Below are 25246 nucleotides of genomic sequence, written 5' to 3' on the forward strand. Positions count from 1 at the left end.
CTTTTTCTTTTTCTTTTTTTTTTTTTTGAGAGGAAGTCTCGCTTTGTCACCCAGGCTGGAGTGCAGTGGTGCGATCTTGGCTCACTGCAACCTCCATCTCCTAGGTTCAAGCGATTCTCCTGCCTCAGCCTCCTGAGTAGCTGAGATTACAGGTATGTGCCACCACGCATGGCTAATTTTTGTATATTTTAGTAGAGACGGGGTTTCACCATGTTGGCCAGGCTGGTCTCAAACTCCTGACCTCAGGTAATCTGCCCATCTCAGCCTCCCAAAGTGCTGGGATTACAGGCGTGAGCCACCATGCCCGGCTGCTAGTTTTCTATTTATTTCACATAATGTAAATTTCAGTTCATTATTTGGCAGTAGACATTTTTAAGCTGGCACTACTTTATACCAGAATTTCCTAAATGTTTAAGAGTATCAGTTCCTTCTTTGCAGTGTGCCTATGCGGTTCAGCAAGCATGCTTTTCATTTCTTAGACATAGAAATTAAGGCAAAGTGATCTACTGTAGACTACAGTAAGTTCCCTCAGCTTATTACTTTAACACTGAAATGACAGATCCAGCAGTTGGTGTTTCTTTAATTTTTTCTCAGGTTCAGTAACTAGCCCAAGTTGGTCTTTCTGATTTTTTAATATATTTTTATTTATTTATTTATTTATTTATTTATTTATTTGAGACAGAGTCTCGCTCTGTCACCCAGGCTGGATCTTGGCTCACTGCAACCTCCACCTCCCTGGTTCAAGCAGTTCCCCTGCCTCAACCTCCCAAGTAGCTGGGATTACAGGCGCCTGCCCCCACGCCCGGCTAAATTTTTTGTATTTTTGGTAGAGTCAGGATTTCACTATGTTGGCCAGGCTGGCCTCAAACTCCTGATCTCAGACAGTCCACCTGCCTTGGCCTTCCAAAGTGCTGGGATTACAGGAGTGAGCCACCGCACCCGACCTCTGATTTTTATCTTTCCATATGTTGTTTTCTTTGGAATTGAGCTCTAGGGAATTAAGAGAAAGTATCTTTTTTTTTTTTTTTTTTGAGACGGAGTCTCGCTCTGTCACCCAGGCTGGAGTGCAGTGGCTAGATCTCGGCTCACTACAAGCTCTGCCTCCCGGGTTTATGCCATTCTCCTGCCTCAGCCTCCCGAGTAGCTGGGACTACAGGCTCCAACCACCTCGCCCGGCTAGTTTTTTGTATTTTTTAGTAGAGACGGGGTTTCACCGTGTTAGCCAGGATAGTCTCGATCTCCTGACCTCGTGATCCGCCCGTCTCGGCCTCCCAAAGTGCTGGGATTACAGGCTTAAGCCACCGCGCCCGGCCTTTTTTTTTTTTTTTTTTTTAAGACAGAGTCTCGCTCTGTCACCCAGGCTGGAGTGCAGTGGTGTGATCTTGGCTCATTGCAACCTCCACCTCCCAGGTTCAAACTATTCTCCTGCCTCAGCCTCCTGAGTAGCTGGGATTACAGGCACCCACTACCATGCCCCGCTAATTTTTTGTATTTTAGCAGAGATGGGGTTTCACCGTATTGCCCAGGCTGGTCTCAAACTCCTGAGCTCAGGCAATCCGCCTGCCTTGGCCTCCCGAAGTGCTGGTATTACAGTCGTGAGCCACTGTGCCTGGCTGAGAAAGTGTCTTTATTTGAGTATACAGATGTATTTGAAAATGCTAAGTTAAAATAGATTTGCAGTTATGTATTTTAAACCTGGCAGGTTTGGTGACTTCTGTCCTAGCTCACTTTTTTTTTTCTTTTTCCACACAGATTGATAGAGCTACATTCTCCTGATAGCAGGAATACGTTGATCCTACGCTGCAAAGATACAGCCACAGCACACTCCTGGTTCGTAGCTATCCACACCAACATAATGGCTCTCCTCCCACAGGTGTTGGCTGAACTCAACGCCATGCTTGGGGCAACCAGTACAGCAGGAGGCAGTAAAGAGGTCAAGCATATTGCCTGGCTGGCAGAACAGGTAGGCTGGGAGGCAGGTATCACCTGGTTTCCATTCAGAGCCAGGATGGTTCCTCATTTTACGTATCTGTAATACTTAACATGCAGTTACATCCTGGATATCTAGCTTGCAGATCTTTTGTTTTTCGGTCTTTTGTTTCACCTCCGTTTTTCTCCTTCTACCTTTGGTTATTTGTTGCTAATTATCCACTCAACCAGAAGTAACTGACATAGTAATCACTAACATACTATTACTAAAAAGAAGTTCTTATTACCATCTCTATCCTTGATGACAAAGGATAATTTTCATGATTTTAGATCAGGGTCAGCTAACTTTTTTTTTTTGTTTTTTTTTTTTTTTTTTTTTGAGACGGAGTCTTGCTCTGCCACCCAGGCTGGAGTGCAGTGGCCGGATCTCAGCTCACTGCAAGCTCCGCCTCCCGGGTTTACGCCATTCTCCTGTCTCAGCCTCCGGAGTAGCTGGGACTACAGGCGCCCGCCACCTCGCCCGGCTAGTTTTTTGTATTTTTAGCAGAGACGGGGTTTCACCGTGTTAGCCAGGATGGTCTCGATCTCCTGACCTCGTGATCCACCCGTCTCGGCTTCCCAAAGTGCTGGGATTACAGGCTTGAGCCACCGCGCCCGGCCAGCTAACTTTTTCTGTAAAGGGCAAGATAGCATCACAACTACTTGATTCTTCTGTTGTAGCAAGACAACTGTAATAGGCAATAGGAAAATGAATGGGTGTGACTGCGTTTCAGTAAAACTTTATTTACAAAAACAAGTAAACTGGTGGTTGGGTGGATCTGGCCAAGGGGTCATAGTTTCCCAACCCTTGTTCCCAACTGGAAGAGCTTCTAGGGGCAGCAGGCTGTAGTTGATTCCCCTGGTCTGGGAAAAGTATAAAATATACAAACAACTTTATAATTAGACAGAGGTACAATTGTCTTCCATAACTGAAAAGTGAAAAAAAAAAGAAAAAAGAAAGCCTGAGTAGATGTTGAGTGAAAGGAAAAGAAGAACTTGAAAGCCCAAGTTATTTTAGATCCCAGGTTTGACAAAAGGAGAGTAAAAGTTCTATGTGACATTATATTACATCTTTTTTCTTCACCATCAGCTAGGCTAGAGGGGCTTGAAAGAAAAGGACCGGTCTAGGGGGTTCAGAGATGAGTGTTTAAGTGCTAGCTCTGTTTTTCACTGCTTTTGAGTCTTTTTGAAACTTACATTTTGAATCCTAGTTGTGTGTGCAAAGGGCCAGGGAGTGGACTAAATAACTGGTTCCCAAATACAGCAGAATCAGCACAGGAAGGATTTTGTTCTTTCAGTTTTGATTTTTTTTTTTTTTTAAGTACAGTTTCCCACTGGTTCCCACCTTCCAACCCAACATAGTTCTAACTTTTTTTTTTAAGTCAAGGTTGATTTTATTTATTTGAGGAGGATATTGTCCTCAAAGCAGTTCTGATGTGGTAGATCTGTGGTGGTGCCTGGTGATCTTGGCGGTACCAACTAATTGTGGTAATTGAGGGGCCAATTTTTCACCAGCAAGAGTAATTTTTTTATTTTATTTTTTGCCACTTCTCAACTTTTTATGAACATTTCGAATAAAATTATAATAAATGAGAATGTAATATTAGTACAGTGATCATGATCATTTCTATAAAGCATAATTAGAATAACTAATAAATGAGTGAAAGTCATAGTATAAGTACTTATGACTTTGAAAATTTTAACATTTTAGTTGTGTTTATCATTGTTTCTATATTTTATATGCTAGTTGAAAACCTGAATTGAATGGTAATTGTTCTGTGCTTCTGGCATTGTTCAAAATCCTCATGATTTTAAAAAGGTAACACATTCACATGGTTGAAAAATCAAACAAAAAATTAATGGGTCAAAAGTCTTGCCCTCATTCCTGTTACCTATCCACCTGTTATGCCCTTTGCCCTGGAAATGTAACAACTTTTATTCCTTTCTATTGAATCTTTTGAGAGTTTCTTTATGCAAATAAAAAGAAAATATGAGGCAGGGTGTGGTAGCTCATACCTGTAAAACCAACACTTTGGGAGGCTGAGGTGGGAGGATTGCTTAAGACCAGGAGTTTGAGACCAACCAGGGCAATATGGGAAAACTCCATCTCTACAAAAAATTAACAACTAAAAAAAAATTAGCTGGGTCCTTTCACACATGCACTGTCCAGATCCTTTGGCTCCTATGTCCAGGTAGATCAGATAAGGATATCAGCATTATCTGCATATATTCAGTTCTTAAGTTTCTGACAGTAAATAGTAAAACTTTGGTTAGTAAGGGATTTATCCAAAGGTTCACATCAGTTCCTAAGTTTGGATATTGAGAGTTCAGAGGGTAGGGGATATTTCCCTTTTTTTTTTTGGAGATGGAGTCTCCCTCTGTCGCCCAGGCTGAAGTGCGGTGGTGCGATCTCGGCTCACTGCAAGCTCCACCTCCTAGGTTATTGATACTAATTTTTATATGACTGATTTTACCCTTTAACTGGTCATATTGGTTTTTGTTTTTTTTTGTTTGTTTTGTTTAATTTCCATGTTCACAGTGGTTTTTTTAAATTGGCAAATAATTATGTATATTTATGGGATACAATATAATGTTTTGATACATGTATACATTGTGGAATGCTCAAATCAGGCTAATCAACATATCCATCACCTCAAATATTTATCATTTCTTTGTGGTAAAAACATTTAAAATTTTTTCTTTTAACGTGTTTTGAAATGCAATTTATTTTTTTGAAATGAGGTCTCACTCTGTCGCCCAGGCTGGAGTGCAGTGGTGTGATCTTGGCTCACTGCAACCTCTGCCTCCCGAGTTCAAGTGGTTCTCCTGCGTCAGCCTCCTGAGTAACTGGGATTACAGGCACATGCCACCACACCCAGCTAATTTTTGTATTTTTAGTAGAGACGGGATTTCACCATGATGGCCAGACTGGTGTCAAACTCCTGACCTCAGGTCATCCACCCGCCTCACCCTCCCAAAGTGCTGGGATTACAGGTGTGAGCTACTATGCCCGGCCAATATATTATTTTTAACTATAGTCACCATACTATGCAAAAGATTACCAGAATTTATTCATCCTGTTTAATTGAAACTTTGTACCATTTGACCAACATCTTCACTTTCCCCATTTACGCCTTACCCCAGCCACTGGGAACCACCAGGGTCTCATTCTTTCACCTGGGCTGAAGTGCAGTGGTGTAATAATCATGGCTCACTGCAGCCTCAACCTCCTGGGCCCAAGCAATCCTCCCACTTCAGTCTCCTGAGTAGATAGGACTACAAGCACGTATCACCACACCAGGCTAATTTTAAAGTTATTTTTTGTAGAGATAGGATCTCACTGTGTTGCCCAGGCTGGTCTCAAACTCCTGGGCCCAGGTCATCTTCCCAGCTTAGCCTCCCAAAGTGCTGGGATTATAGGCATGAGCCACTGTGCCCGGCCTGGGTATGTTCTTTTTTTTTTTTTTGAGACGGAGTTTAGCTCTTGTTGGCCAGGCTGGAGTGCAATGGTACAGTCTTGGCTCACTGCCTCCTGGGTTCAAGTGATTCTTGTGCCTCAGCCTCTTAAGTAACTGGGATTACAGGTGCGCACCACCATGCTCAGCTAATTTTGTATTTTTAGTAGAGATGGGGTTTCACCATGTTGGTCATGCTGATCTCAAACTCCTGACCTGAAGTGATCACCTGCCTCAGCCTCCCATAGTGCTGGTATTATAGGCGTGAGCCACTGTGCCCTGCCGGTTATATTCTTAAAGGGAGATTTTTTTGAGTCCACCAAATGGAGGACATGTATTATCTATTAAATGAGTTTTTTTAAGCATTTGAGTATTTTTTTTAACTTTGTATGCCAAGACTTTTTTATTTTAGTGATATATACAAAATAAATGTAATTTTTTTTTCTTTTTTTTTTATTTGAGACAGAGTCTCACTCTGTCTGGAGTGTAGTGGTGCTATCTCGGCTCACTGCAAGCTCCACCTTCCGGGTTCACGCCATTCTTCTGCCTCAGCCTCCTGAGTAGCTGAGACTACAGGTGCCCGCCACCAAGCCTGGCTAATGTTTTGTATTTTTAGTACAGACAGGATTTCACCATGTTACCTAGGATGGTCTTGATCTCCCGACTTGGTGATCCGCCTGCCTAGGCCTCCCAAAGTACTGGGATTACAGGTGTGAGTCACCGCACCTGGCCAATAAATGCAATTTTAATCACTTAAGTTCTTCCTTATCACTGAAATATGTGCTTTTCTTTATTCTTGAGCGTCTTGAATCACCTGATGTTGAGGGACCTCCTGAACTGGATTTTCTTTTTTTCTTCTTTTCTTCCTCCTCAGTTTTGGCTTGCTGGAATGCTGTGGCATAAGGCTGTCAAGAGTAGGATTCTCCCCTTAATCTTCACTGTCTTCTACTTCTGCAGTTTCTTCTACTGGTTCAGGAACTTTCTTTTTTTTTCTTTCTTCTTTGGAGGTTCATGTTCTTCAAGCATATTTTTCAGACAAGCATAACTTAGGTGTCCACTTTTCCCACAAACATAACACTTAGATTCATCAAAGTAGTTCTGCCTTTGGGTGAACTCAGCTGCTCTTCTGTTGTCAATAGTGATGCTTGCTTTTATCACTCTACCAAATAACTGTTTTTTATTGCCCTAGTACTGTTTTGTGCAGAGTATTTTATCCAAAAATAAAATAAATGCAACCTCTTTACTCTTCCTGGTATCTTTATATTTCATTATAGTAACCTTTACAACTTTGCCATGCTTGGAAAATATGCAGTATAAGTCATTATTTGTCAGGGAATGGGTGAGGTGGATACATGCTCTGTGCTTTTACTTGGAGCTAACTCACCACTCATGTCTTCAGGTGGGGCAGACCCAGGAGACCAGAAGAGTGAGAGCCCTTGGTTTAGCTGGGGCTAAACCCTGACTTTTTTGCCCCTCACAATGGCCTTGGCATCACAGGTCCTAGGAAGGGTCAGGTGCAGAGACAAGAAAGTAGCAGCAGCAGTGCCTCTTTGCGACTGTGGGAGATCCAGGCCTGGGCATTAATGAGAAAAGCCAAAGGCCGGGTACCGTGGCTTGTGCCTGTAATCCTAGCTTTTGGGAGGTGGACGAGAGGAACACTTGAGCCCAGGAGTTCAAGACCAGCTTAGGTAACAAAGTGAGACCCCATCTTTACACAAAAATTTTTTTTAAATTAGCTAGGAGAGATGGTGGGCACCTGTGGTCCCAGCTTTTCAAGATTCTGAGGTGGGAGAATCACTTGATCCCAGGAGGTTGAGGCTGCAGTGAGTCTTGTGAGCCTACAGTGAGTGTTCGTGCTACTGCTCCCTAGCCTGGGGAACAGAGTAAGACCCTGTCTCAAAAAAAAAAGAAAAAAAAAAAATGAAGCTGGGCATGGTGACTTACGCCTGTAATCCCAGCACTTTGGGAGGCTGAGGCGGGCAGATCATGAGGTCAGGAGATCGAGACCATCCTGGGTAACACAGTGAAACTCCATCTCTACTAAAATATAAAAAAGTAGCCAGGCATGGTGGCGGGTGCCTGTAGTCCCAGCTACTCGGGAGACTGAGGCAGGAGAATGCTGTGAACCCGGGAGGTGGAGCTTGCAGTGAGCCGAGGTCGCGCCACTGCACTCCAGCCTGAGCAACAGAGCAAGACTCCATCAAAAAAAAAAAAGAAAAAAAGAAAAGGCAAGACAGCCAAGGAAGGTTTATTTTAACAGTTACTACTTGATGCATTTTAACTCTCAAGTGCATAAAGACTCAAGTTAGGATCATATACATTCAGTTGGTATTAGTGTAATTAGTTATTTACTTTTTGCTGTCCATTTTTTATTGTAATAATAAAATAAAGAACCAGAAGTACATTGCCTGTGAAAAAGGGATTAAGGTATTTGGGAAATGAATAATAACTATTAGTATTTTTTCATCTTTAGTGCTGTCCACCTCTGTTTATTAGAAATAAAATTTGGAGGCCCGGAACGGTGGCTCACGCCTGTAATCCCAGCACTTTGGGAGGCTGAGGCAGGCAGATCATGAGGTCAGGAGTTTGAGACCAGCCTGGCCAACATGGTGAAACCCCGTCTCTACTAAAAATACAAAAATTAGCTGAGCGTGGTGGTGGGCGCCTGTAATCCCAGCTACTCAGGAGGCTGAGGCAGGAGAATTGTTTGAACCTAGGAGGCAGAGGTTGCAGTGAGGCGAGATTGTGCCATTGCACTCTAGCCTGGGCAATAGGGTGAGTCTCCATGAGGAAATAAAAAAAAAAAAAAGAAAATTTGGAGAAAGCTGTAGTTTGACCAGGTTTGTGTATGTGTGGGTATTCAAACACAAGCAAACCAAAGCCCTAACATTCGTATCCCTTTTGTCTCTGGCCAGAAACTCAATGGTGGGATCCCCAAGGCTGCTTGTGCTGATACCATAATCGAAAAACACATACTATATATAGCAGATAGCATTTGACTTAATTGAAAGCAAACAGTATCCTTAAAAGTTAAGGCAAGGCCAGGTGTGGTGGCTCACGCCTGGAATCCCAGCACTTTGGGAGGCCGAGGTGGGTGTATCACCCACCTCAGGAGGTCAGGAGTTCGAGACCAGCCTGGCCAACATGGCAAAACCCCCATCTCTACTAAAAATACAAAATTAGCTGGGCGTGGTGGCAGACACCTGTAATCCCAGCTACTCAGGAGGCTGAGGTAGGAGAATCGCTTGAACCTGGGAGGTGGAGTTTGCAGTGAGCCGAGATGGTGCCATTGCACTCTAGCTTGGGCAACAGAGCGAAATTCCATCACCAAAAAAAAAAAAAAAAAAAAAAAAAAAAACTTAAGGCAAATAGGCAATCAGAATGATTAATTTAGGTTTCATTTTTTTTTCCAATATAAGTGAAAGAGGGAAAACATATTCTCTAAAAATGAAGGACTTGAAAGAGCTAAGAGAGTAAACAGTTTGAAAAACGTGTTAATTAAAGTTCTCTTTCTTGAAATTGAACATTGCTCCCATTGGCATTAGCATTTTTCCTTTAGGGCTCAAAATACCTTCTTTGGGAAGACATACATTTAATTTAGGTTTTCCAAATGCTTATACTCTGATCTAGCCTTCAAAATCTCTCTCTTGTAACTTAAGGGGAAAAATTATTTATTTGTTTACTTTATATTATTTGTGAAACAGGGTCTCACTCTGTTGCCCAGGCTGGAGTGCAGTAGTACAATCTCAGTTCCCTGCAACCTCGACCTCCTGGGCTGAAGTGATCCTCCCACTTCAGTCTCCTGAGTTGCTGGGACTACAGATGCACACCATCATGCCTGGCTGATTTTTGTATTTTTTGTAGAGATGAGGTTTTTAACCAAGTTGCCCAGGCTCAAGTGATCTGCCCACTTGGGGCTCCTGAAGTGTCAAGATTACAGGTGTGAGCCACCATACCCAGCCAGGAAAACATTTATTTTCAAAAATCAGTTTATCTTTTTTTTTTTAGACAGTCTCACTCTGTTTCCAGGCTGGAGTGCAGTGGCGCGATCTCAGCTCACTGCAACCTCCGCCTCCCCAGTTCAAGCGATTCTCCTGCCTCAGCCTTCTGAGTAGCTGGGACTACAGGCCCGTGCCACCACGCCCAGCTAATTTTTATAGAGATGGGGTTTCACCATGTTGGCCAGGATGGTCTCGATCTCCTGATCTCGTGATCCGCCTGACTTGGCCTCCCCAAGTGTTGGGATTACAGGTGTGAGCCACCGCGCCTGGATTAAAATGAGTTTATCATTTTAACCCTTTGGGAAGACAGTTCTATATGATATAGTGTCTGTAATAGTCTTGGGGACAAATACCTAGTAGTGAACATAAAACTAGAATTTTTGGGGGGATATCTGTGATCCAAAAATGTATGATTCTAAGAGAACCTCTTTAGAGCTGATACTGTCCTTCCAGACATTGGAAAGTTAACCATAGACTAATATAGAGTCTTGGAAAACTAAGGTTCACTGATAAGAAATGCATAATTATTTCTACAATATTTTGCTTGAATTCTGAGAGTTAGGTTTTGTCTTTTGTTGCTTTCAGCACATGGTAGAACACTAGTCCCTTCACTGGCTAAAATTAATTTCCCACTTTTGGGATCTAGCTCGTGGCCTTGGCTAGGAGAAGAGAGTCCCAGTGATAGATGTTATAGCACAGAACCAAGCCACTCAGGCCACTTTCAGATTATAGATGGAAGGTTCTCATGTCCAGATTACCTTCAGAAGTCCTTAAGGAAAGCATGTGGAAAGGGCTCTGAAGGCAACACTTTCAGAGATAAGTGATTCGTCAATTTGAATTCTCCTTGAAGCTGTCAGTGGTGCTGAGCTGAAGGATCAGTGTTAAAATACAGTGTTGTTAAACAGTCCTTGCTCAGAGGTCTCCTGAGGAGGGAAAAGTTTTGATCATGACAGGGCTTTTCTTGAATATAGTCTTTGACTTTTTGGCCTTGGATCCTTGACAGTATGGATAAATAGTAGTTGTTTTCCTGAAGTTTAAAACATTTTTAGAGATAACTGAGCAGTATACAAGTAAATTCAATGCAACCTTCTAAGCTGAAACATAAATTTCTAAAATACAATGGGCCAGGCACAGTGGCTCATGCTTGTAATCCCAGCACTTTGGGAGGCTGAGATGGGTGGATCACCTGAGGTCAGGAGTTCGAGACTAGTATGGTCAACATGGTGAAACCCTGGCTCTACTAAAAATACAAAAAATTAGCTGGACATGATGGCGGGCGCCTGTAATCTCAGGTAGTCAGGAGGCTGCGGCAGGAGAATTGCTTGAACCCGGGAGGTGGAGGTTGCAGTGAGCCAAGATCGTGCCATTGCACTCCAGCCTGGGTGACAGAACAAGACTCTGTCTAAAAACAATAATAATAATAATAAATAAAATACAATGGAGAACTCTTGGAACATAGTTTAAGTGTTTTCTTAAGCTGCTGCTAAGTTCTGGGTTAATAAAAATTTTTTAAAAATACAACACAGTGAGGCCGGTCACATTGGCTCACGCCTGTAATCCTAGCACTCTGGGAGGCCAAGGCAGGCAGATTGTCTGAGCCCAGGAGTTCGAGGCCAGCCTGGGCAATACAGTGAAACCCCATCTCTTCTAAAATACATAAAATTAGCTGGGCACGGCAGCATGCACCTGTAGTCCCAGCTACTCGGGAGGCTGAGGCAGGAGAATTGCTTGAACCCAGGAGGCAGACATTGCAGTAAGCCGAGATCGCACCACTGCACTCCAATCTGGACAACAGAGTGATACTCCGTCTCAAAAAAACAAAACAAAACAAAAAACACACACAGTGGGTCTGGTGCGATGGCTCACTCCAGTAATCCCAGCACTTCGGGAGGCTGAGGCGGGCAGATCACCTGAAGTCAGGAGTTCGGGACCAGCCTGATCAACATGGAGAAACTTTGTTTCTACTAAAAATACAAAATTAGCTGGGTGTGGTGGCATATGCCTATAATCCCAGCTACTCAGTAGGCTGAAGCAGGAGAATTGCTTGAACCTGGGAGGCTGAGACTGCAGTAAGCCGAGATCGCACCATTGCACTCCAGCCTGGGCAACAAGAGCGAAACTCCATCTCAAAAAGAAAAAAAAAAAATACGACATAGTGAATCATGATCTGCGTTTTAAAAAAATACGATAGACGGGCCGGGCAAGGTGTCCCATACCTGTAATCCCAGCACTTTGGGAGGCCAAGGCGGGTGGATCATGAGATCAGGAGATCAAGACCATCCATGGTGAAACCCATCTCTACTAAAAATACAAAAATTAGCTGGGTGTGGTGGCGCACACCTGTAGTCCCAACTACTCAGGAAACTGAGGCAGGAGGTAAAGGTTGCAGTGAGCCGCGATTGTGCCACTGTACTCCAGCCTGGCGACAGAGCGAGACTGTCTCAAAAAAAAAAAAGACATTAACAGATTACATTGCACAAAATAGGAGAGTTGTGTTATTTGGAAAATATTTTATTCAACTATCTATGTATGCGTATATTGGGTTGCAATGTAAACTGTATTTCTTATTGTAAGTCTTGATCAAAAACTTTGATGTTTACATTATACAGACTTACTTGGTAGTAGGAGTTTCTGTCCTATGTTTAGAAGATATTACATATCAGACATTCTGAAACTTATAATTTTGAACATATTACTATATATTTAATTAGAATTGACAATATTGGCCAGATGTGTGGCTCATGCCTGTAATCCCAGCTCTTGGGAAGCTGAGTGAGACCCTATCTCAATAAAAGAAAAAACAGAATTGGTAATGTTCAGTTATTATGGAATGGGGAAAAACTGTGTTGTATCACTAGATAATGTTTATAGCTCTAATACACACACCACTTCACACCTCCCAGTGGAGAGTCCCTACCAGTGTAAACTTGGTGAGATGTTTCCTGTATGTCAAGTCCATCAGGTTGGGAAAACAACATGGAGACCCATTGTGTTAGGCCATCACTGAAGGAACTTTTACAAAGACATATCATTATAGTTAGCCCTGATTTCTGAATTTTTCCATTGTAACAGGCAAAACTAGATGGTGGAAGACAGCAATGGAGACCTGTCCTCATGGCTGTGACTGAGAAGGATTTGCTGCTCTATGACTGTATGCCATGGACAAGAGATGCCTGGGCATCACCATGCCACAGCTACCCACTTGTTGCCACAAGGTAAGTAAGACTAAAGATAAGGAAGTAAAATATTTATCCTACTCTAAATCTACAAAGGAATTTTAAAGTGAATTCTGTTATCTTAGGTACCTAAAAGAGCAAATGCTCTTTTAGCGGATGCAGACAAAAATTTTTTCTTTTACAACCTTATTGATCATTTTGCAGCTGCTAGCTCAGAATAAATTGTTTTCTTCATGAGCATTTTTGTGTGTACCTTTTAAGTTGTCAAAGAACCTTCCTAACTGTTCCCTTTTAAGACTTGCTTAGTCATGAAGATTATAGGGTTTTTTTTTTTCTTTATTTTATTGACTGTGACTAGAAAACCACTGAAAATTGTGGCAGCCTTTGGACTGAGTGATGAAATCATTTAAACCAGAATGTGGTACTGTGGATAAACCACACAACTCAGCCAAAATATTCTTCAACTTCTCTTTCTAATGTAAGAACACATCATTTTGATTCTATGAAATAAACATTGATTTGACCTGAAGCCACAGGGTATTACTAGCATTCCAGATATGGAGGGCTGAAAGGGAAAAGAATAGAGAAATTGCCGGGCGCGGTGGCTCAAGCCTATAATCCCAGCACTTTGGGAGGCCGAGACGGGCGGATCACGAGGTCAGGAGATCGAGACCATCCTGGCTAACACGGTGAAACCCCGTCTCTACTAAAAATACAAAAAACTAGCCGGGCGAGGTGGCGGGCACCTGTAGTCCCAGCTACTCGGGAGGCTGAGGCAGGAGAATGGCTTAAACCCGGGAGGCGGAGCTTGCAGTGAGCTGGGATCCGGCCACTGCACTCCAGCCTGGGCGACAGAGCGAGACTCCGTCTCAACAAAAAAAAAAAAAAAAAAAAAAAAAAAAAGAACAGAGAAATTTAGACTTGGGAGCCAAGATACCTTAAGGGATCATAACTGTGAAACTAGAAAACATACCCAAATTCAAATTTTTTTGGACTTATAAAAGAATCAGGTGTTGATATAACTCAAAAACTACACATGAAAGAAGAGTGTCATGGGAAAGTATTTGGTAGTCAAAAGAGCTAAATGATGAAACTATCTGGAATATCCTAGTGGGAATAGTGGGGTTTTCCTGCTTTGAGGAGACAAAGATTCATGTAAGGCAGAGTATTCTTTGCATTACAGGAAAAGTTTCACTTTAAAAGATTTCCTTAACTTACCACATATATTATTCTTCCCTTACATATATTATTCTTTTTATAAAAAATATCATTTTCACATAGGCTTCCAGTAGTATCTCCGTAATTTAGAGCTGGAGCTCCTAGATCACAGAATGAAATAAAGGATTTGCTGAGCCTCAGTATTAGGGAGGTATGCCCTCATTAATTCCTTCAGGACAGAATAGTCCTGCAGAAAGACTGAATTTAATTATCAGTTTCTCTTTTAAAAAAATAAAATAGGCTGGGCGCGGTGGCTCAAGCCTATAATCCCAGCACTTTGGGAGGCCGAGATGGGCGGATCACGAGGTCAGGAGATCGAGACCATCCTGGCTAACACGGTGAAACCCCGTCTCTACTAAAAAAAAATGCAAAAAAACTAGCTGGGCGAGGTGGCGGGCGCCTGTAGTCCCAGCTACTCGGGAGGCTGAGGCAGGAGAATGGTGTAAACCCGGGAGGTGGAGCTTGCAGTGAGCTGAGATCCGGCCACTGCACTCCAGCCTGGGCCACAGAGCGAGACTCTGTCTCAAAAAAAATAAAATAAAATAAAATATACAGTATTGTTTATTGTAAATTTCTTAATATTTGGTTTTTTTAATCCTCACTAAATTATAACCTCCTTGAAGTCAAGAACTCTGACTTAGTCATCTTAGCACTTCCCACAATGCTTTGCATGTAGTAGGCTATCAATAAATCTTAGTTGAATTAAATTCTTTACTTAAGTTATAGTTTCTCTGTCATGATTACATTAGGAACTTGATGGTAATCCTGTAAAAATATGTGACTGTGTCTTAGTAATTATAATTAAAGCAAATAAATTTATATTTTCCAAAGATTTAGAGTTTAGGAATATGGCTGTGGAGATCTCTTAAGTTTAAATTTTGTAGAATCAGCTTACACTTTGGTTCTGATCATAGAATGCAAGGAGGGTAGCTTTATTCTTTTTTAAAATGTGTGCACCTGGAAGCATGAAGCAGAAATTTATCACATTCCATAGATGAGCTTTTGTTTAATACTGGAAATTATAATGCCATAAGCAAATAATTTCTTGGCTATCAAGTAGACGAGGCGTGGACCACCAAAGCACTTTGGTACTAAAGAATAAGATGGGGTGGTGTGTGTACTATCACTGGTATTAATTTGCAAGTAGGGAAAAAATATAGACAAGATTTAAGAGCTAAAATTATAAAACTCGTAGAATAAAATATAGTAAATCTTCATGACTTTCGGTTAGGCGGAGTCTTCTCAGATATGATACCAAAAGCACAGTTAACAAGAGAAAAAATAATATAGATAAATTGGACTTTAAGAAACTTAAAAGCTCTTATGCTTCAAATGTCACCATCAAGAAAGTGAAAAAATAACTCACAGAATGGGAGAAAATATTTCAAAATCATATATCTGATGAGACTTGTATCTAGAATATATAAAGAATTCTTGTCCAGGCATGGTGGCTCACATCTGTAATCCTAGCACTTTGGGAGACTGAGGCAGGCCTATCACCTGAGGTCAGGAGTTCAAGACCAGCCTGACCAACATGGTGAAACCCCATCTCTACTAAAAATATAAAAATTAGCCAGTGTGGTGTTGCATACCTGTAATCCCAGCTACTCAGGAGGCTGAGGCAGGAGGATTGCCTGGATATGGGAGGCAGAGGTTGCTGTGAGCTGAGATTGCACCACTGCACTCCAGCTTAGGTGACAGAGTGAGACTCTGTCTCAAGAAAAAAAAAAAAGAATTATTCCAAGTCAGTAATGAAAAGATAAATTACGCAATTAAGAAATGGGGTAGGCGCAGTGTCTTATGCCTGTAGTCTCAGCACTTTGGGAGGCCAAGGTGGGTGGATCACCTGAGGTCAGGAGTTAAAAGACCAGCCTGACTAACATGGTGAAACCCCGTCCCTACTAAAAATACAAAAATTAGCCAGGCATGATGGCGTGGACTGTAATCCCAGCTACTTGGGAGGCTGAGGCAGGAGAATTGCTTGAACCCAGAGGTGGAGGTTGCAGTGAACTGAAATCTCACCACTGCACTCCAGCCTGGGTGACTGAGCGAGACTCCCTCTCAAAAAAAAGAAGAAAAAAAAAACAATTGGAAAGTGATATGAATAGATATTTGTCCAAAGAAGATACACAAATGACCAGTAAGAACATGAAAAGATGTTCAGCATCCTTAACCATCAGGGAAATGCAAATCAAAACCACAGTGAGACATCATTTCCCACCCACTGGGATGACTATAATTAAAAAGACAGATAAAATAAAAAGTGTGAACAACGATGTGGAGAAAATGGAATCTTCATACACTGCTGGTGAGAATGTAAAATGTATACTTGCTGTGCAAGGCAGTCTGGCAGTTTCTCAAAAGCTAAACGTAGAGTTACCCTGTGACCCATAATTCCATTCCTAAGTTATGCCCAGGGGTAGTGAAAACTTATGTCCACATCAAAACTTACATATGACCATTCATAACAGCATTATTCACAATAGCCTAAGAGTGGAAACAACCTAAGTGTCCATCAACTGATGAATGGATAAATAAAATGTGACATATCCACACAGTGGAATACTATTCTTCAGTTAAAAACAATAATGTTCTGATACACACTACAATGTAAATGAATCTTGAAAACCTTATGCTAAGTGAAAGAAGCCAGACACAAACAACCACATACTGTATTGTTGCATTTATATGAAAAGTTCAGGATAGGCAAACCCAGGATAGACAAGAAGGTAGATTAGCAGTTGACAGGGGGAGGTAGCTAATGGGTACAGGATTTCTTTTTGAGATGATGACAATTTGCTAACATTGAATGTGGTGATGGTTCCTAAATTCTGAATATACGAAAGACCATTGTACTTCAAGGGATAAATTGTATGGTGTGTGAATTATATTTTAATAATTCAGTTATTTCAATAAGATAATTAAACCCAACAAGATTGAAAAGAGAGACTGTTTCATAATAAACTGAATGTTATACTAACTGGTAGCATGCTACTGAACCTTTCTGTGACACATATTTTTCATTTGTTAAGTGTGCCCTAATGAGATAGGGTGGGTGTGAGTATTAAATGAGTTAATACTAATAAACTGCCTATAATGGTGCCTGACACATTGTAACTGCTCAATGTTAGCTGCTTTAATTATAATATTTATTATTAAATGAAAATTATGCCCAAGAAGAACTCTTTGTAAAAAGCATAATAATTAGGCCAGGTGCGGTGGCTCATGCCTGTAATCCCAGCACTTTGGGAGGCTGAGGCAGGCAGAGAAACTTTGTTTCTACTAAAAATACAAAAATTAGCCCAGCGTGGTGGCACACGCCTGTAATCCCAGCTACTTGGGAAGCTAAGGCAGAAGAATCACTTGATTCTCTCTGGAGGCGGAGGTTGCATTGAGCTGTGGTCATGCCACTGCACTCCAGCCTGGGCAACAGAGCGAGACTCCATCTCAAAAAAAAAAAAAGTATAATAATTAGTTTAATTTGGTCATTGTTAAAAGAGGAGCTCTGGCCAGGCGCGGTGGCTCACGCCTGTAATCCCAACACTTTGGGAGGACGAGGCGGGCGGATCACAAGGTCAGGAGATCAAGACCATCCTGGCTAACACAGTGAAACCCTGTCTCTACTAAAAATACAAAAAATTAGCTGGGTGTGGTGGCGGGCGCCTGTAGTCCCAGCTACTCGGGAGGCTGAGGTAGGAGAATGGCATGAACCTGGGAGGCAGAGCTTGCAGTGAGCCGAGATCGCGCCACTGCACTCCCACCTGGGCGACAGAGTGAGACTCCGTCTCAAAAAAAAAAGGAAAAAAGAGGACCTCTTAGCTGGTGCCATGGCACATGCCTGTAATCCCAGCTTCTTGGGAGGCTGGAAGGGTCACTTGAGCCCAGTAGTTCAAGACCAGCCTGGGCAACATAGTGAGACCTCTCATCTCAAAAAAATTAAAGAAAGGAAAAGGAGCAGTTTTTTGATCTGCCACCAATTTTTACAGATAGTCAAAGTTTCATATTAAAGGTGAGGAATTCAAACATGCTCATTCATGCAAATTGAACCCACCATTAATTAAATGGGTGGGTCTTATAGAGCTTCCTAGACTGTCTGCCTTCCTTTCTCCGTTCCTTTCCTTTTTCTTCCCCTTCCCTGCCTTCCCTTTCCTTTCCTTTTCCTTTCTTTTCTCCTCTCTCTTCCTCTCTCCCTCCTTCCTTCTCTTTTTTTCTTTCTGACGAACTCTCACTCTGTTGTCCAGTCTAGAGTGTGCAGTGGCAGGATCATAGCTCACTGTAACCTCAAACTCCTGGGCTCAAGCCATCCTCCCACCTCAGCTTCCTGAGTAGCTAGGACTATAGGCATAAGCCACTGTGCCAGGCTAATTTTTTTAGCCTGTGTTGCTGTGTTGCCCAGTCTGGTCTCAAACTCCTGGGCTCAAACAATTCTCATGCTTCTGCCTCCCAAAGTTCTGGGATTACAGGTGTGAGCCACCATACCAGTTCATGTTGTTTCTTAATAAGTTTAATTAATTCATGTTGTTTCTTAGTAAGTTTAATTAATGTAACAACAGGGCTTCTTTACTCCTTGTTCAGGAAGTACTGGTGGATTAGAATAAACAATGATAGATGAAAGGTTTAGTTTTTCCATGTGGCCATATTGGCAAGGTAGAATTGGTTGAAGTCACTGCACAATAGAATTAAATGGGGCTTAATCATCCTCTGCCAACCAGAGAGGGGTAAAGGGTAACCCTGAGAGAGACCAGAAGATGAAACCAGACCAGGAGTTATCCTGCAGAGGGAGGCAAGGCCAGAAAGTGTTTTTAATGTAGGGGAAAGAGAACGTTTGAGATTTAAACGAATAATGAGAAAGGGCTGAATGTTTAATTTCCCTAATTCTATTGTTAATACTTTGGACCATGTTCTTATGAGTGTATGAGACAGAATAAAAAAGGATTACATAAACACATAGGTAAGGAAAAGAAATTAAGGATCTTTATTATGTTAAACAAAGTAGATAACCCTGAAAAATTAAGAGTTGATTGTAGTTCAAAATCAAATAACATCCTTAGAGTAATGTAATTTAACCATGAGCTGCCATTTATATTGGATTGCACATTTACAGATTCTTTGAAACCAAAGCTCTGTATGTGCGTGGATTTTAATAGCTGATAGTTCAGGCCAATGAGGAATAAGTGAAGGCATGAAAGTGATAAATGAAGAAGATTTTTATTTTACACATTTCTTGAGATTAAAGCCAGATGCACGACACAGGTAGAAAGACACTGGTTTTATAGGAGCTCTGGATTTTTCAGGATATGGATTTTGTTGTCTTTTCCTATAAGCTTTCTTTGGAAGAAAGAAAGATCTCAAAAAAAAAAAGTGTGGTGACTTTAGAATGTGGAATATTGAGTAGTGCTGTGCTTATGGGACTTGTGGGGCAAAAGCTGCCAAAATGCCTTTGCATGAACTCATCTGGCCCCTCCACAAAAGGGGGGCCTTTTAGCAGTGTTCCCAACCAACCGCTGCTCAGCAAGAGTCCAGCATCTGGTTTGAATTAGATTCCCTTTGCCAAATATTTCATAATGAAATCTGTAGGAAAAAATTCTCTTAGACTTTATATTTTTTAATGTCTGTTTTGGGATTAGCATTCAAACTGAATATGATAAAGTATCTATTGCTTTCCCCAACACTTTGTCTTACTTGGATCATATGTAGAGTACTTTTGAAATTTATATAACTCTTTCTAAGGTAGCTAACGTTTAATTGGCATGTTGGTTTTTTTGGAATCAGCTCAGTAAAGCAGTTCTCAAAGTATACTTCATGGACCTCTGCAAGATTCCCTTTACAGGGGCCTTGTGAGTTCAGAGCTGTTTTCATAGTAATACTAAAATGTCATTTGCTTTTTTTTCATGTTGTTGGCGTTTGCACTGAGGGTGGGTAAAATTGCTGGCACCTTAGCATGAATCAAGGCAGTTGGCACCAAACTGTATTGGGAGTCATTGTATCTGTCCCCACGTGGACTTGCAAAGGGAAAAAAATGCCAGTTTAACTTCAAAATGTCTCTACTGAAATAGTAAAAAATATTAATTTTATTTAATCTTGACCCTTGAGTATTCATCTTTGTAACATTCTGTGTGATGAAATGGGAAGTACTCATGGAGCACTTCTGCTACGTGCTGAAGAATGACTGTTGTCTCAAGGAAGAGCACATGTGTGATTGAATTCTCAGCTGAACTTCATGCTTTTTCATGGAAACATCATTTTTTCTTGAAAAAATGACCGATTGACAAACACATTTAGTCAGACTTGGGTATTTGTCAGATCACCAAAATGAGTCTGTAACTTAAGGAAAACACTGATAGTATTAGTTGCCAATGATAAAATTGTAGCTTTCAAGCAAAAATTAGAATGCTGGAAAACTCATATCTGCTACTGTGAGCTTGTAGTGGTAATATCAAATGCGATTTTTTTCATGTTTTATAATGAACCATTTTTTAACATGGAAAATCTGTGTAACTCAGTGAACAAATATTTTTCCAAATGAATGATAAATGATGTTGCAAAATTATGCACGCATAAAAAAGATCCATTGAAATTTCAAGGGAAACCAGTTGATTTTTAATGTAAACATGATACAGAAACTGTTGATAAGGTTTCAGATTCCACGTTGCAATTAATCTTTATGAAACCACTTGCTCAGTTTTGGTTCTGTGGACAGAAGGCTATCCACATCATCTGAATGGGCTATTAAAATACTCTTCCCTTTTCCAACTTCATATCTAAGTGAGGCTATAACTGCATACTACAATAGAATGCTGAAGCAGATGTTAAAATTCAGCTATTTTTAAGCTAGATAGTAAAGAGATTTTATTTATTTCTCTTTGATGTGCATTCGTCACCAAATTTTTAAAAATCCTTTATAGAAAACATTGTCAGGTGAGTGAATCCTTATAAATGAGGTAGTATTTTGTTCTGTTACACAGATCTACTTAATACTTATTTAAAATAGGGAAAATATAAAAAGTGAGGCCAGAAGTGGTGGCTCATGCCTGTAATCCCTGTACTTTGGGAGGCCGAGGCAGGTGGATCGCTTGAGCCCAGGAGTTCAAGATCAGCCTAGGCTACATAATGAGACCTTGTCTCTACACAAAATACAAAAATGAGCCAGGCACGGCGGCACACGCCTATTGTCCCAACTACTTGGGAGCTGAGGTGGGAGGATCGCTTGAGCCCAGGAGTTCAAGATCAGCCATGGCAACATAATGAGACCACATCTCTACACAAAATATAAAAATGAGCTGCGGCCGGGCGCGGTGGCTCAAGCCTGTAATCCCAGCACTTTGGGAGGCCGAGACGGGCGGATCACGAGGTCAGGAGATCGAGACCATCCTGGCTAACCCAGTGAAACCCCGTCTCTACTAAAAAATACAAAAAAAAAAACTAGCCGGGCGAGGTGGCGGGCACCTGTAGTCCCAGCTACTGGGGAGGCTGAGGCAGGAGAATGGCGTAAACATGGGAGGTGGAGCTTGCAGTGAGCCAAGATCCAGTCACTGCACTCCAGCCTGGGCGACAGAGCGAGACTCCGTCTCAAAAGAAAAAAAAAAAAAAAAAATTAGCTGCATGTCGTGGCACATGCCTATAGTCCCAGGTACTCAGGAAGCTGAGATGGGAGGATTGTTTGAGCCGGGTAGGTGGAGGTTGCGGTGAGCCAACACCATGCCACTGTACTCCAGCCTGGGGGACAGAGTGAGACCCTGTCTCAGAATGAAAATTTAAAAAAAGGAAAATATAAAAAGTGAATAGATTGAACTCTGAAGCAAAATACTGAATAGTTTCATGACCTTAAGGAAAATTTTTTTTTAATGGTTTTCCTATATGTATACTTCACCATTTTTTGTAGGGTTTTTTTTGTTTTGTTTTGGTTTGGTTTTTGTTTTTTTTTTGTTTTTTTGAGATGGAGTCTTGCTCTGTTGCCCAGGCTGAAGGGCAGTGGTGCAATCTCTACTCACTGCAACCTCCGCCTCCTGGGTTCAAGTGATTCTCCTGCCCCAGCCTCCCGAGTAGCTGGGATTACAGGCACACACCACCATGCCCAGCTAATTTTTGTATTTTTAGTGGAGACGGGATTTCATCATGTTGGCCAGGCTGGTCTTGAACTCCTGACTTTGTGATCTGCTTGCCTTGGCCTCCCAAAGTGCTGGGATTACAGGCGTGAGCCACCACACCCAGCCAATATTCCAAGCTGTTGTATTTCCTTCTCTAGAGTCATTTTCCGAGAAGCCTCATCATCTTTTTGAGGGAGGGGGTGATTTCAATCTGGGCACTAAGGACATTTGTTGCTGTTGGGTTGGTTATTGTTTATTGATGGACAGAGGTGGGAAATGGTGTGTGTGTGTGTGTGTGTGTGTGAAAAACTCATAACGTGGATGGCAGAGCCTTTAGCAGATAAATTTTTATTTTAAAAAACTCACAAAATTTACCATCTAGTTACTTTTAAGTGTACAGTAGATTGGTGTTTACTATATGCACGTTGTTGTGTAGCAGATCTCTAGAACTTTATCTTGCAAAACAGAAACTTTATTGAACAACAATTCTCCATTTCCATCTCTCCCTCAACCCCTGATAACCACATCCTTCTGTTATGAGTATTACCTTGGATACCTCATATAAGTAGACTTCATGTAGTATTTGTCTTTTTGTGACTGGCTAAATGTGGTAGGTTATGACAGTATTTCCTTTTTTAGACTGAATAATATGTTCCATTGTATATTTACAACAAATTGTCTTTATCCTTTCTTTGGTCAGTGGACATTTAAGTTGCTTCCATCTCTTGGCTATTGTGGATAATGCTGTAGTGAACATAGATGTACAGGTATCTTCAAGATCTTGTTTTGAGATCTTTTGTATATATACCAAGAAGTGGGTCCTTTGCCTTTTTTTTTTTTTTTTTTTTTTTTTTTTTGAGATGGAGTCTTGCTCTGTCGCCCAGGCTGGAGTGTACTGGCACGATCTCGGCTCACTGCACACTCCGCCTCCTGGGTTCACGCCATTTTCCTGCCTCAGCCTCCCGAGTAGCTGGAACTACATTATCTGCCACCATACCCAGCTAATTTTTTGTATTTTTTTAGTAGAGATGGGGATTCATCATGTTGGCCAGGATGGCCTCGATCTCCTGACCCGTGATCCGCTCACCTCGGCCTCCCAAAGTGCTGGGATTACAGGCCTGAGCCACCGCACCCGGCCGTCCTTTGCCCATTTTTTAACTGGGTTGTTACTTATCGTTCAGTTTCAAGAGTTCTTTATGTATTTTGGATACCAGTCCTCTATCAGATATGTGTTTTGCAAAAATTTTTTTGTCTGCGGCTTGTCTTTTCATTCTCTTAACAGTATTTTTTGCAGATCAGAAGTTTTTAATTTTAATGAAGTCCAACTTACCAAATTTTTTTCTTCAGGGATTGTGCTTTTGATGTTACGTCCTTTTAGATCATCTAGCGTTTCTCCTACGTGATAGAAATTTTTTTTTTTTTTTTTTTTTGAGACGAAGTTTCGCTCTTGTCGCCCAGGCTGGAGTACAGTGGTGCAATCTCGGCTCACTGCAACCTCCGCGTCCCCAGTTCAAGCGATTCTCCTGCCTCAGCCTCCTGAGTAGCTGGGATTACAGGCGCCCACCACCACACCCGGCTAATTTTTGTAGAAATTTTAGTATTGTGTTTACACTTAGGTCAAAGATCCATTTTGAGTTAATTTTTGTGAAAAGTATGTAAGGTCCGCTTTTTTTTTTTTTTTTTGCATATGAATGTCTACTTATTTCTAGCAGCATTTGTTGAAAAGACAGACCATTCTTGGCTGGGCGCAGTGGCTCACGCCTCTATTCCCAGCACTTTGGGAGGCTGAGGTGGGCAGATCACCTGAGATTGAGACCAGCCTGGCCAACATGATAAAACACTGTCTCTACTCAAAATACAAAAATGAGCTGGGCATCGTGGCGGGAGCCTGTAATTCCAGCTATTCAAGAGACTAAGGCAGGAGAATCATTTGAACCCAGGAGGCAGAGGTTGCAGTGAGCTGAAATCGTGCCATCGCGCTCCAGCCTGGGCGACAAGAGCAAGACTCCATCTTAAGAAAAAAAAAAAAAAGAAAGAAAAGACCATTCTTTCTCCATTGAATCACCTTTCTCTCTTTTTTTTTTTTGAGAGGGAGTCTCGCTCTGTCACCCAGGCCGGAGTACAGTGGTGTGATCTCGGCTCACTGCAACCTCCGCCTCCTGGGTTCAAGCGATTCTCCTGCCTCAGCCTCCCGAGTAACTGAGATTACAGGTGCCCACCACCATGCCTGGCTAATTTTTGTATTTTAGTAGAGATGGGGTTTCACCATGTGGGCCAGGCTGGACTTGTACTCCTGACCTCAAGTGATCCGCTCGTCTCAGCCTCCCAAAGTGCTGGGATTGGCCAGGCACGGTGAGTCATGCCTGTAATTCCAGCACTCAGGGAGGCCCAGGCAGGCAGATCACCTGAGGTCAAGAGGTCAAGACCAGCCTGGCTAACATGGTGAAACCTCATCTCTACTAAAAATACAAAAAAAAAAAAAAAAAAAGTGCTGGGATTACAGACATGAGCCACCACGCCCGGCCTGAATCACCTTTGTTCTTTGTCAAAGATCAGTTGACTGTATTTGTGTGGGTTTATTTCTGGGCTATCTATTCTGTTCCATTGATCAATTTGTTTGTTCTTTTGCCAATTCCACACTGTTTTGATTACTGTAGTTTTATAGTAAGTCAAAGTTGAGTGGTGCCAGTATACAGATGTATTTTCAACTTTTGTTCTTCTTTAATATTATGTTGACTATCTGAATCTTTTGAGTTTCCATACAAACTTTGGAATCAGTTTATCAGTATCTACAAAATAACTTGCTGGAATTTTAATGGGATGGCATTGAATCTGTAGATCACCTAAAGGAAAATTGACATCTTAATATGGAGTCTTTCTACCCATGAACATAAAATATCTCTTGGTTTATTTAGATCATCTTTGCTTTCTTTCAGGAAAGTTTTGAAGTTGTTCTCATAGAGATTCTATACATATTTTGTTGGATTTATGCTTAAGCATTTCATTTTATGGTAACTGACATAAATGGTATGTTTTTAATTTCAGATTTCAATTGTTCAAAGCAACTGACTTTTGTATATTAATCTTATATCCTGCAACATTGCTATAATTGCTTATTAGTTTTAGGAGTTGCATACAGGGTCTCACTCTGTTGCCAAAGCTGGAGTACAGTGGCATAATCATGGCTCATGGCAGCCTCAACCTCCTGGGCTCAAGCAACCTTCTACCTCAGCCTCCCAAGTAGCTGGGACCACAGGTGCACACCACCATGCTGAGCTTTTTTTTTTTTTTTTTGTAAAGACAGGGTGTCTCTATGTTGCCCAGGTTGTTCTCAAAATCCT

At 41.6% G+C, this 25246-nt stretch overlaps 1 protein-coding gene across 1 annotated transcript in view; it reads left to right on the forward strand.

The window, feature by feature from the left end:
• The window catches only part of SNTB2 (syntrophin beta 2), a 122606-nt gene that overhangs the window by 78181 nt on the left and 19179 nt on the right, over window positions 1-25246 (forward strand). The window contains exons 3-4 of the mRNA XM_033218820.1: window positions 1753-1963; window positions 12497-12639. Coding sequence (XP_033074711.1) covers window positions 1753-1963; window positions 12497-12639 — 354 coding nt within the window. The remainder of the gene's footprint in view (window positions 1-1752; window positions 1964-12496; window positions 12640-25246) is intronic.

Source organism: Trachypithecus francoisi, unplaced genomic scaffold (assembly GCF_009764315.1).
Source record: "Trachypithecus francoisi isolate TF-2019V2 unplaced genomic scaffold, Tfra_2.0 Lachesis_group10, whole genome shotgun sequence".
In the NCBI taxonomy this organism is placed as follows: Eukaryota; Metazoa; Chordata; class Mammalia; order Primates; family Cercopithecidae; genus Trachypithecus; species Trachypithecus francoisi.